The 12,033-nt window shown below is 42.3% G+C and overlaps 1 protein-coding gene across 3 annotated transcripts; it reads right to left on the bottom strand.

Annotated features, from left to right (window-relative positions):
• Positions 1–2,563: 2,563 nt before the first annotated feature.
• LOC126981124 (uncharacterized) lies at positions 2,564–11,599 on the bottom strand. 3 transcript variants are annotated; one of them, XM_050831845.1, is made up of 3 exons: positions 11,442–11,595; positions 8,150–8,227; positions 2,564–6,745 (listed from the first exon to the last, which is right to left on the bottom strand). In XM_050831845.1, the coding sequence occupies exons 2-3, from the start codon at positions 8,151–8,153 to the stop codon at positions 6,204–6,206; spliced, it is 546 nt and encodes a 181-aa protein (XP_050687802.1). In that variant the 5' UTR covers positions 8,154–8,227; positions 11,442–11,595; the 3' UTR covers positions 2,564–6,203. The 3 variants fall into 3 exon arrangements, with proteins under 3 accessions (XP_050687802.1, XP_050687794.1, XP_050687810.1); XM_050831837.1 differs by lacking the exon at positions 11,442–11,595 and adding an exon at positions 10,910–11,101; XM_050831853.1 differs by lacking the exon at positions 8,150–8,227 and having other exon boundaries at positions 11,442–11,599.
• Positions 11,600–12,033: the final 434 nt, after the last annotated feature.

Below are 12,033 nucleotides of genomic sequence, written 5' to 3' on the forward strand. Positions count from 1 at the left end.
TAACGTTATTATCATTATTGTTATTATTATCAGCACAGGTTGATTGGGGTTTGGTCTGTTTTTTTTTTTTATATTCTTTCCTTCTGCTTCCTCTTCTTCTTTTTTTCTTCTTCATAATCGTCATCATCTTCATTCCCGTTTCATCTTTTCATTTTTCATTTTCCTTCATTTTCTTACTCCTCTTCCCAGCCGTTTAATCTTTCCTTCATTTTTCATTTTCCTTCATTTTCTTACTCTTCTTCCCAGCCGTTTAATCTTTCCTTCATTTTTCATTTTCCTTCATTTTCTTACTCTTCTTCCCAGCCGTTTAATCTTTTCTTCATTTTTCGTTTTCCTTCGTTCCCCATTACCTCCTCCTCCTCCTTCTTTCCTTCCTTCTTATTTTCATCTCTACCTGTTACTCACCTCCTCTTCGTCTTCCTTCTCCTCCTCCTCCTCCTCTTCCTCTTTCTCCTCCTTCCACTGCTCCACCTCTCCCCCCCTTCCCATTTTAACACCCTCCCCCGCTCATTCATCTCCTCCTCCTCCTTCTCTTCCCTTTCCCAGGTAATTGTAATGAAAAGTCGGCGCCAAGTTTGGATATAAATGCGTCTCACCTGCCTGTTTACCTACCTGTTAGCGAGGGCAGGTGAGGGTGTCTCTGCTGGGCGCCTTGTTGTGGTTGTTGTTTTGGTGGTGGTGGGAATGTATGTTGAAAGTTGCTAATTTTCTCCTTCAAGTTTGTTTGGTCGTCTTGTTGTTGTTGTTGTTTGTTGGGTTGTTGTATGTTTGGTTTTGGTTAATTGGGTTGTGTGTGAGTGAGTTTGTGTTCGTGTTTGGTTAAGGGGGAATAGAGGAGGAGCTGTTTGTGTGTGTGTGTGTGTGTGTGTGTGTGTGTGTGTGTGTGTGTGTGTGTGTGTGAGAGAGAGTGTGTGTGTGTGTGTGTGCATCGGTGTATGTGAAAAGGGTATGTTGAAGGGGGTTGTATGTATTTCGTATGTGACGTGTGTGTGTGTGTGTGTGTGTATGTGTGTGTGTTTGGTTGCTATGGAGATAATCCTCTAATCCATGTTTATATTCATTGCTTTATTAATTATTCCTACATTTTCTTCATTTTTATTATGCCTCACATTTATTCATATACCTTCTAGTCAATCCTTTAATTCACAACTCTATTCTTTTCGCTTGTTTCTCTATTAACTCATTTCTTTCTTTACAAACTATATATTTTTTTTACTTACCATTTCGCACCCTATTTTTTTTTCCATTTTTTTCAGCGTTTTCCCTTTCTTTTTTCGGGAACCTATTTTCTCCTCCATTATTTACTGTCCGGTGCAGGCTGGCTGGGTGTGTGTGGGCTGTGTTCCTCGCCTTCATTTATATTTCTCTTCATTTTCAGCACATTTCTCTTGAGTTGGTGTTTTTTCGTTTCTGTGGTGTTGCTGGTGAATGCTACTTTTTTTTTCTTCTTCTTTAGTAACCTATTTCTACTTTTTGCGTCTGTTAGTTTGGTATGATATGAAGGAAAGGTTGTTTTAGTGCTAGCAACAAGAACAATGACGGTAGTAGTAGTAGTAGTAGTAGTAGTAGTAGTAGTAGTAGGAGGAGGAGGAGGAGGAGAAAGAGGAGGAGGAAGAAGACAAAGATGGGGAGGAAAGAGGAAGTCGGTAAATGAATAAAGGAAAGTAGAAAGAGAAGAGGAGAAGAAGATAAAGAAAGATAGGAAGAGAAGATAAAGGAGAGACGAGTCAAGTGAAAGAAGAGAAATATAGGAAGATAAGGAAGAGATAGAGAATAGAGGAGGAAAAAATAGACAGAGGAAGGTAGGAAAGCGAAGGAGGAAAATACGTAATAGGGACAGGAGTAATGGTAGTTGGTAGTAGTAGTAATAGCAGTAGTAGTAATAGTAGAAGTACCACCATCACCACCGAACAACCATAACAGCAATAGAAGTAATCACACAGGACTCGTAACAACAATCATCCTTTATCAGCCTAACGGGTATCTCCAGTCTCGGGATAATATGACTTAGCGCCCAACTTTCCCTCCTTCCCTCCCTCATAACACGACTCGTCCCGTCCTTTTACCGGCCCATCTATCTTGTACGCGTGGCCATTTCCAGCCCTCCATCCTCTCCCCGTCATACACCTTTTTTCTCCAACCGGTCCATTTTCCTCTCCGCTCTCTTTCCTCCCTTCTTCCTACCTTGGCGGAAGCTGCAGTGACGGTGGATGTAATCTGTGTAATGGCCCGTGAGGTGTGGGAAGAGGAGGAGGAGGAGGAGGAATAGGGGGAGGAAGGGATGGGAGGTGCGGGAGCGTAGCCTGAAATACTCGGTTATTTTTGGCAGAATTTTGAAAGGGGATGAGGGGAGAGAAGGAAGGGGAGGGGGAGGAGGAGGAAATGGGAGAGGAGAGATATGAGAGAGAGCAGAGAGAGAGAGAGAGAGAGAGAGAGAGAGAGAGAGAGAGAGAGAGAGAGAGAGAGAGAGAAAAACATAACAGGAACAATAATAATAAAAAAAAAACATACATGAAACACTAAAATGAAAAGAAATAGAAAAAGGAAATTAATACAGAGACAGTTTTTAATTTTCCCATTTAATAATTTCAGCTCACATGCGTCATTTCCAATAAGGCGCTCGCTTCACCGTACATGTAAAACACCTATGAAGCTCAGCTGCAAACATAAGCATTGACGACTGGCACAAACAAACAAAGAAACAGGTCTTCTTATAAATAAAAACATCTCCTTAAATCCTTCTCCTTTTTTCTGAACTTTTTTTTTCTTCCATTCACTTTTTTTTAATCTTTTTTATTATTTATCTCATCTTTATCTTATCACTAAACTCTTCTTTTTTTTTTATCTTGCAACCTTTAATTAATCTACCTGAACATCCTTAACACACATACACACACACACACACACACACATTCATTCATTCATTCATTCATTCGCACTACCTTCACTACAAGTTATGAAGCACTGCAGTTGTCATTTAAATATTACAAAGTGTTATCATTAATTAAAGAGCCAAAATATAAAGGCTCTTGATATGAAGGATATTAATGGGAAAAAAAAATTATCACACCATTTTTTTGGCGTGCTCCTCCTCCTCCTCCTCTTTTTTTGCTTGTTTGTGTGGTCATTGATTTTCTTTCTGTTCATCTTATTGTCATTATTTTCAATGGATTTTTTTTTTTTTTGGGGGGGGGGATCATTTTCTTCATTCATCTTTTCCTTCTTTATTTCTCTCTTTTTTTTCTTTCTTCAATCTCACTTGCACATTCTCCTTTTATTTTTGTTCATCTTATTATTATTATTATCAACAGATTGAACTCTTTGGTGATTCTTTTCTTCTTTGGCTGTATCTTTTTCTTTTTCTTTTCTTAATCTCACTTGCACATCTTTTTCTTTGTTTTCTTCTTCTTCTGCTATATCTTTTTCTTTCTTTCTTTATTCAATCTCACTTGCACATCTTCCTTTTCTTTGTTTTCTTCTTTTGCTGCATCTTTTTTTTTCTTTTTTCAATCTCACTTGCACATCTTCCTTTTCTTTCTGTTCATCTTACTATTATTATCTTCACTGAATTTAACTTTTTGGTGCCTGTCTTGTTCCTCTGCACCTCTTTCTTTCTTTCTTTATTCAATCTCATTTGTCTCATTTGCACACTTCCCTTTTACAAATAATTCAGTAATACACAAATACCAACAGAAGTAGGAGAGACTCATGGCCTGTCCAACTCCAGAAGAGAAAATAAGGATGTTGAAGGAGATAAAGAAGAAAAGAAGAAAAGAAGATTAACTGATTTATTGATTGATTGATTGGGATATGCGATCATGGCACAACAGAAGAAGAGAAATACCATAAATAAATAAACACACATAGAACTTTTGACTCCCCCAATTAATATATAAAAAAAAAAATATATATATATATATAGTTACAAAGCCAAAGGATGGGAAACAAAAACCTTTGACAGTTGACTTCCCCGCCGCCACAGCGTTCAGCGTTGGTCAGAATAACGGATTATACGCTGCGTCCAAATCCAGTTAGGAAACACAAAAACAGGATAAAAAATAAAGCGAAAAGCCCTGAATAGAATATAACGAAAACGCTTAACAAATCCCGGCCTCCGTACAAAACAGAAATATTTGTATGCAACTAAAAATACGCATGCACACACACACACGCACAAAAAAAAAAAAGTTCCGAAATAGTAATGCTCACAAAATGTTACCGAGAGGAGTGTTCTATCTAGCAAAAAGAAAAAGAGGAAAAAAATATCAGGAGCAAAAAGAGATGTATTTCTGTTTTTGCTTTTGAGAGAAGAAAGTACACAAACAGATTATCCGGCACAAAATATTCGGTGAGTGAAGCCGAGTTGAGTTAGCGAGAGGAGGGGAAGGAGGGGGAGAGAGAAAGAGTGAGAGAGAAAGCAAACAGGTATATACAGAGAGGTGTGATAGGTGGAGCGAAGAGGAGGGAGGGAGGGAGAAAGGGGTGAAGGGGAGAGAGAGAGACTGAGAAAGAGAGGTGTGATAGGAGAGGAGGGGAGGGAGGGATGGAGAGAGAGGGAGAGATAGTGAGGGAGAAAGCAAACAGGTGTAGAGAGGTGTGATAGGCAGGAGGAATGGGAGGGAGGAAGGGAGTGAGAGAAAGCAAAGAGGTAAAGAGAAGAGTGTTAGGTGGAGAAATGGAGAGGGGGAGAGAAAGAGAGAGAGATAGAGCTAACAGGTATACAGAGAAAGGTGTAATTGGTGAGAAGGAATGGAGAGAGGGAGGGAGGGAGAGAGGGGGAAGGGAGGAAGGGAGGGAGAGTGGGAGAGTGAGAAAGCAAACAGGTATAGAGAAAGGTGTGATAGGGAGGGAGGAACGGAAAGAGAGGGAAGGAGGGAGAGATGGGGGAAGAGAGTGAAAGTGAAAGGTGTGATAGAAAGAGACAGGTAGCTTTAGATCATTCAAGTTTATTCAGACATTTAAACAAAAAAAAAAAATGACAAGAGAATAATAGCATTCCATTAAGCCTCAAAAAATAGTCATAGAAGTGTCTAACATCACCTTCATACTCCCATAAAAAAAAGAGGAAAAACTGCAGTGAAGTAACACCCACAAAAGAAAAATGACCATGACCTTACTTTTACATTTTTAGTGAGTCACTTTTTATGTTTGTCATTTTCGGTATTACAGCGTTGTGATGAAGTTATGACAAGAAAAAAAAAAAAAATTACCTATTTTCAGTGACATTTTTTTTCTTCAGAGTTTGTCATTATCAATATGAAAAAAAAAAAAAAATGTCACACAAAAAAGATGCATGAACTCATTTATAGTGTGTAATTTTTTTAAAAGTTATTCATTGTCAATATCAGAAAGTTGCATAAAAAAAAATGAGCATAACTTATTTTTAGCGTGTCATCATTTTTAAGTTTGTCACTAATAAAATAAAAATAAATACACAACTTAACATCAGAGGCATTGCACCTATGTCCTAATTAACACAGTAACACCTGACACCTAACCATCACCATCTCCTTCATCACACCTGTTTTCAATGCCCAATATCACCTAATCACAACCTAGTTTTCCCTGTTGTTGTTGTTTACTTCTTATACTTGCTTGCTTTTCACCATCTTCAGCTATCTTGTCACTATCATTATCTCTTTTGTAATTGCTGTTATGTTCTCTCAACTATCCCCTCATTTATCTATCTCCCATTCACCACTATCAATCACCAGTTCTTCTCATTCACCATCATCTGTCAAGTCACCATTTAAATCTCTCTCCCACTCACAATTATCCATCTTCACATTCATCTTCTACATTCTTCTCCCATTCACTACCATCACCAGTTCTTTTCATTCACCATCCATCACCTGTCAGTCACCATTTACATCTCTTCTATTTATCATCATTACTCTTTTCAGTCATCTCTTGCATTTATCTCATTCACCATTACCATTTTGCTCCATTCACCAAAACTATAGCTGTCAAGTAACCATTCACACCTCCCCCATTCACTATCATCCCCTGCATTCGTCTCTCATTCGCCATTAGCATTCCCTGCCAGTCACCAAAAATGTAGCTGTCATTCACTATTTACGACCTCGTACTCGTTCCCTTACTACCTTTCTATACACATGGCCAATCACCATCAGCTCTCAGTCCCCATTTGCACCCTTACACCCATCCCATCACCAGGTAGTACATCCGTCCCGTCGCCACTATTACACCCGCCTCCCATCACCGTCCTGCTCCGGCTCCATCACCTCAAACTGCTCCCTAAGCGCTGCGATCCTCTCCTGCTCATCCCTGATCCGTGCACGCATCCTCCTTGTGTTCTCCAGGGCCTCCATCATCTGGTTCTCCAACATGATCTGGTCGTCTATCCACTCCTGCAGCTCCCCCTGGTACTGCGAGAGGCCTTCCTGCGTGCCCCTGAGCTTGTTGATGGCGACCAGTGCCCTCTCCCTCACCTCCTCGATCTTCGCCTTCGTCTCCTCACTCAGGCCTTCTCCTCCTTCCGCTCCGCCCTCAGCTCCTTGCACTTTGTTGGCGAGCTCTTTCGCTTCCTCGACCAGGCTCTTTGTGTCCTCCATCTCGTCGCCTGTGCTCTCTCCTGCTACTTCTGCTACTGGTGCTGCTGCTCCTGTTGCTTTTGCTCCCGGTGTGGATTCAGTGTTGTCTGCCATTTTTTTCTTGCCTCTACCTCCGCGCCTCCTTCGGGATTTCTTTGAACTGTTCCCTGCTGAGGTGACCTCTGCTGTAGCTGCAAAGGGGAGGGTAAAGGAGAGGGGTGAGTGCTGTGTGTGTGTGTCATGCTGGAAGGAAGGCACTGGGTAGGTAAACTAATAGAGCTATTCTAAAGGGAAAAAAAGGAACATGCTAGTTACTGAAAGCTATGTAGAGGAAATAAAAGGCATTGTACACGTACTTAGGTTCCCGGGTTATCATGCTGTGTGGATGGGGGAAAGGCATTAGGTTGTTACTAATAGCTGTGTAAACAGAGGTAAAGGGGTGCAAGTGACATGAAGCCCAGGGTTTGCTTCAGCCTCACTTGCATCATCTGCTCATCAACTGCAGTAACCTCACCACAAATGGCTTTAATTGGCTGGCAATGCCTTTAGCAACTCCCTTAATTTAAGACGGGAACCATTGCTCTTGCTAGGGCAGTAAAAGGTGTACCCCCCTTAGGGAGGCGGTGGCTGAGTGATCACTGTGCGGGCGTGGTGAGCCCATGGACCAAATTTCCAGTCTCACCGAAATGCTGATTTTTCAAAATATTGCCAAGTGGTGAAAGAATACCCACATGCTGCCCAGATCTTCAGTCAACCCTAACTTCAGCTACTTCGTTCAAGTGGAGCACCGGGGGGCAAGCAAGAGTCATATATCACGGCAGTCACTTAATAAAATTCGCCTACGCCACTAATGGGCCGGGGCCGTCCAAGAGGCCACTCAAGAGTGCCTACCGGCTCAACAGGCAGCACCCAAAAAACAAACAAACTACTTATCTTGCGATTGCCAGGCCTCCTAATCTCAGAGTCCCACTATGTCCACCTTAAGCCTTCTGAACTCATTCAATAAGTAAAGCAGTTGGTGATGCTCCAAGAGGCTCAGGACATTCCAGGAACCAATACACAGAGCCCTCTGAGGATCAACTTCGGGCCTGGTTTTACAGCCAGGTGCTGCATCAGCTTCTGCATTACCTGGCCACCCCCAAAACAAGAAGAGGGTCAAGGGGGCCCAATGCCCTTACGGATGCAGGGGCCATGAAGGGTTTGCCCATCTCCCATCATCGGCGGTGAGTTCACCTGATGCAGATTCATAGAGAGTAATGGCATGAGCCTCAACCTTGACTTCTTATTTTGTTTTTAGTGATGTTTGAATGTTCTCTAGGGAAGGGTCGCAGGTTATGAAAATCCGCAGGCATAACACAGTGAGAGGAAGCGAGCACCATGGATTAGGGAACAGACCAAAGTTAGAAATATTTATATGAGGATCAAAAATAAGAAAATGACTTGGGCAGGTTACATCATGCATAGAACTAACAACAGATTGACAACTACAGTAACTGAGTGACAAGCCAGGATATGTTAGACAAGAGTGGGCAGACAAACGACCAGGAGGAGAGCAGAAACTAGAACATCTACAGGGGACAACACGGAGTACATACGCATCAGACCGAGAGTTGGAGAACGTTTGGGGAAGGTCGTTGTCCTGCAGTGGACTAGCAATGGCAGATGATGATGATCTTTGAGGAAGAGAAAGGCATCGTTGAGGACACCATGATCCGTGACGGAGAAAAAGAAGCTTTGTGTAGTTTCAGCCGTACAAAAGTGAAAATTGGACATTAAATTAAGACTGAAGGAAGATCAGTTTATGGTTCTGTGAGACCTTTGTAGAGTGAGGAAAGAAAGTTTTGTCCATTGTATTCTGTGGGAGAAAATAAAGACACTGGCGCTGAGCTGTGACCTAGCTCAGCACAACACAATTACTGTACGCAAACCCAAAGAATTCATCGTACAGGTAAACATTATAAACCCAAGCATTCATAGGACAGCTAAGCACTATAGCCCGTATTTTTAAACTTAGCATCAGCGCCTCAGTTCACCAATCTGAAAAGCCTCTAATAGAAGTTGAAGGGAGTTTTATGGACTGTTTTGTGATCCTAGAGATAAATTTACACAGCTTCTGCATCTCTAGCCTTGGAAAATAGTTGTAATGGGAGTATGATATGTTTAAGAATATGGACCTATAAAACCAAACACTCATAGTACACATAAGACACTTTAACCCCCAGGCATTCATAGTACAGGTCAACATTATAAATCCAAGTATTCATAGTACACATTAAAACTATAACCCCCAAGCATTCATAGTACAGGTATACATTATAAACCTAAGAATTCATAGTTAGATCAGGTAAGGTAAAGGTAAATATCCATCCTCTCATGAATATTTCTGCCAGCAAACACTATTAAATTTTTCGGTTGATGGTTATTATTGTTTACGAGGCTGTAATTTACCTTTCCTGGGTGTTAAAAAGAAATAACCGACCCATGCGGCTTGCCATTGGGCTACTCTGATGTTTACTTGATGACACAAAACATAATGGCTAATATTCTTAACCCGGTAGCAGCGACGGGCCAAATTTGTGGCTTTACCGTGTAGCAGTGATGGTCACGATTTAACCCCCCCAAAACAGACGATACATAAACTGATCACAAATGCTTTGATATATATTATGAAATGGTTTGTGTGAGTGATGATTTTTTTTCATTTTTCTCGCTTAGAGGGACCATTAAGAAACATGGTCCCTGCTGCTACCGGGTTAAAGTATTCAGCATCCAAGCACACACATTTGACACGGCTTTTGTAGAGGTTTTGAGCATTTCCAGGGGTAGTTTTATAACCCTTGTAGGAGTTTGACCATTCTTCTGCACTGTGAACATGAATAAACACTCATGAGGACCTAACGGATCTTCTTTTCGGCCTTTGAAAATTGTTGATGGGAGAGGCAGAAGTGTCTTAAAATACCAACCATTGAGTCTGCAGAATACCAATCCTCCTATACAAGGCAGCTTCTGTCAACCTAGCCACTTACTTTCCTTATGTATGAATTTATCCAGCCTTTTCTCGAAGATATCCATTGTATTGTCACGCACCACATGACTGCCGAGCCTGTTCCGCTCATCCACCACTCCATTAGCAAACCAATTCTTGCCAGTGTCTTTTTGAATCTGAATTTATCCCTACATCCATTCATAAACTTAAATTAAATGTCCTTGTGCCATTTATCTTATTAGAGAATACAAATTTATACTTAAAGCTTTCTCAATCTGTGAATATTTTTTGTCATTCTCCTCTGCAAAGACTGTGACATGTTGGTTGATGTGTATCCTATAGTAAGGAGTCTCTCTCTCTCTCTCTCTTAGTGGAATGAGACTGAGCGGCTGTACTTGAGCGCAGGGAACGTGATATTTCTTCCTCTGCAACAACATGAGGAGAAAAAAAGGTAAAGAATGGTCCTACACCTAAAAAAGGTTTCTGAGGCTTGATCATTATGTATAATTCATCTTGGGCTAATATTGAAATAAGGGAAGCCATCTCGTAAGTGGATAATACTGACTGTGTGTTGTATTTTATTTATCTTAGTGCAGTGCAGTAACTAAACAAAATATTGCTGTATAAGGTTTATGAGCCCAGTCAAGCACATCATATTTTGGTAGCTGGTGGGGTTGCATCGCCTCACCCACCCTACGCCGCTAAGTCCGAGGGTCCCTCCAGGCAAGTCTCCATGCAGGCCCCCTTCTCATCCTGAGTACCTCCTGGTAAGATCTAACGACTTGCTCAAGTCACAGACTCCGTGGGCATCCCCTTGGCAGGATTGTCTCTTACAGACACAACCCAATGAGCAGGGTCAGCTTCTGGGTGATGTGTCATGTGCTCGTATAGCCGGAGTTGGTGTCGACGGACTATGCAGTAATAGGCCTCGAATTAGGCTCACGGAGTAGTCGCTGGTTTGACACAAGTCCTTCCAGCAATATCCCACAATTCTGTTTAGACACTTATTACCAAAGGCATCAGTCTGTCTCTTCAAGTCCTTATTTAGTGTCCATTTCTCACTGTCATAGAGTAAGACAGGGAGCACAAGGGACAAGTTAAAGTTTCAGAGCTTTATCCTTCAACACAGGTATCGACAACGCCATGTGCTCATGCTGAGTGAGTCCATAAGACTGTTAGGTTCAATTAGGTTAGATAGTTAGGTTAGCTCAGGCTAGGTTAGATCAAGTTAGATATCTATAGTTAGTTCAGGATAGGTTGGATCAGTTTAGATATAGTTAGGTCGGGTGGTTTGATTAGTTTTGTTAGATTTGTTAATCTTAATTGTCCTTGATAAATATGTGTGTTCCTGTAGCTACACCAGAGTTACCTGGGCGTGAGCAGTGGAGGTGAGGATTTACTTGACAGTACTGGTGAGACGGACCGACTTTCGTATCAGGAATTACTTCTTGCATAACCCAAGCAGTGGCAAGCTAACTATTGATCTTGTTAGTATTGATCGTGTGTGTGTGGAGGGAGCGAGCAGGATTACATGAGCACCCCCTCACACACAGACACACACGCACACACACACACACACAAGCTTAGCAGACATCTACGCACCACAACACTTGACACACACACACAAAATAAAACACAACGTTGCTCATCCACACAGCACACAGACACTCAAAAATCACACACACACACAAACAAACAAAAACCATCCGGTCATCGCCTTCACAACATCAATACAACTTGCAACCTTCCCCGTCTGCCACCCCTCCTATATTTAACCCCCTTTACACCCTTACTTCACCCTTTGCCAGCCTTATAAGTGACCCTACAGCTTCTCTATGGCTTAAGGAATACCGCTGTGATAGTTAGAGTTAGTAACAAATTCAGAAAAGGTGTAAATCTACCTGTAATAAGGGAGAGGTGTGCCTAGGTGTGGGTCGGCTTGGGATGGCGGGAGTGTTGTCAAGTGATGTTGTCTTGATGTTTTTTTGTTTTTGTTTTTGTTTTCTTGGACCGTGTGATTGTCTGGGTGGATGTGCTTGGTGTGAGGGTGGAGGAGGATGTGTGGAGAGGGTGGTTGTGGACTTGTGGGTGTGTGTGTTGGATGGGAAATGAGAAAAAGGAGTGAGGTAGCGCATGGCGGTGTGTGGTAACTGTCCTTGCCAGCTGACGCCACACCATACTGCCACACCACCACCACCACCATGCTGCCACACCACCACCACCACCATGCTGCCACACCACCACCACCACCATGCTGCCACACCACCACCACCACCATGCTGCCACACCACCACCATGCTGCTTCACCACCACCACCACCATGCTGCCACACCACCACCACCACCACCATACTGCCACACCACCACCTCCACCATACTGCCACACCACCACCACCACCACCATACTGCCACACCACCACCTCCACCATACTGCCACACCACCACCTCCACCATACTGCCACACCACCACCTCCACCATGCTGCCACACCACCA

This window comes from Eriocheir sinensis, chromosome 4, assembly GCF_024679095.1.
Source record: "Eriocheir sinensis breed Jianghai 21 chromosome 4, ASM2467909v1, whole genome shotgun sequence".
Lineage (NCBI taxonomy): Eukaryota > Metazoa > Arthropoda > Malacostraca > Decapoda > Varunidae > Eriocheir > Eriocheir sinensis.

Coding starts and splice junctions, on each gene's coding strand:
- LOC126981124 (XM_050831837.1), bottom strand. CDS start 10,994: ATGCAAGAAGTAATTCCTGATACGAAAGTCGGTCCGTCTCACCAGTAC. Junction 8,228..10,909: donor CCTCCACTGCTCACGCCCAG/GTAACTCTGGTG, acceptor TCTTCCTCAAAG/ATCATCATCATCTGCCATTG. Junction 6,746..8,149: donor TCCAACTCTCGGTCTGATGC/GTATGTACTCCG, acceptor TCCCCTTTGCAG/CTACAGCAGAGGTCACCTCA.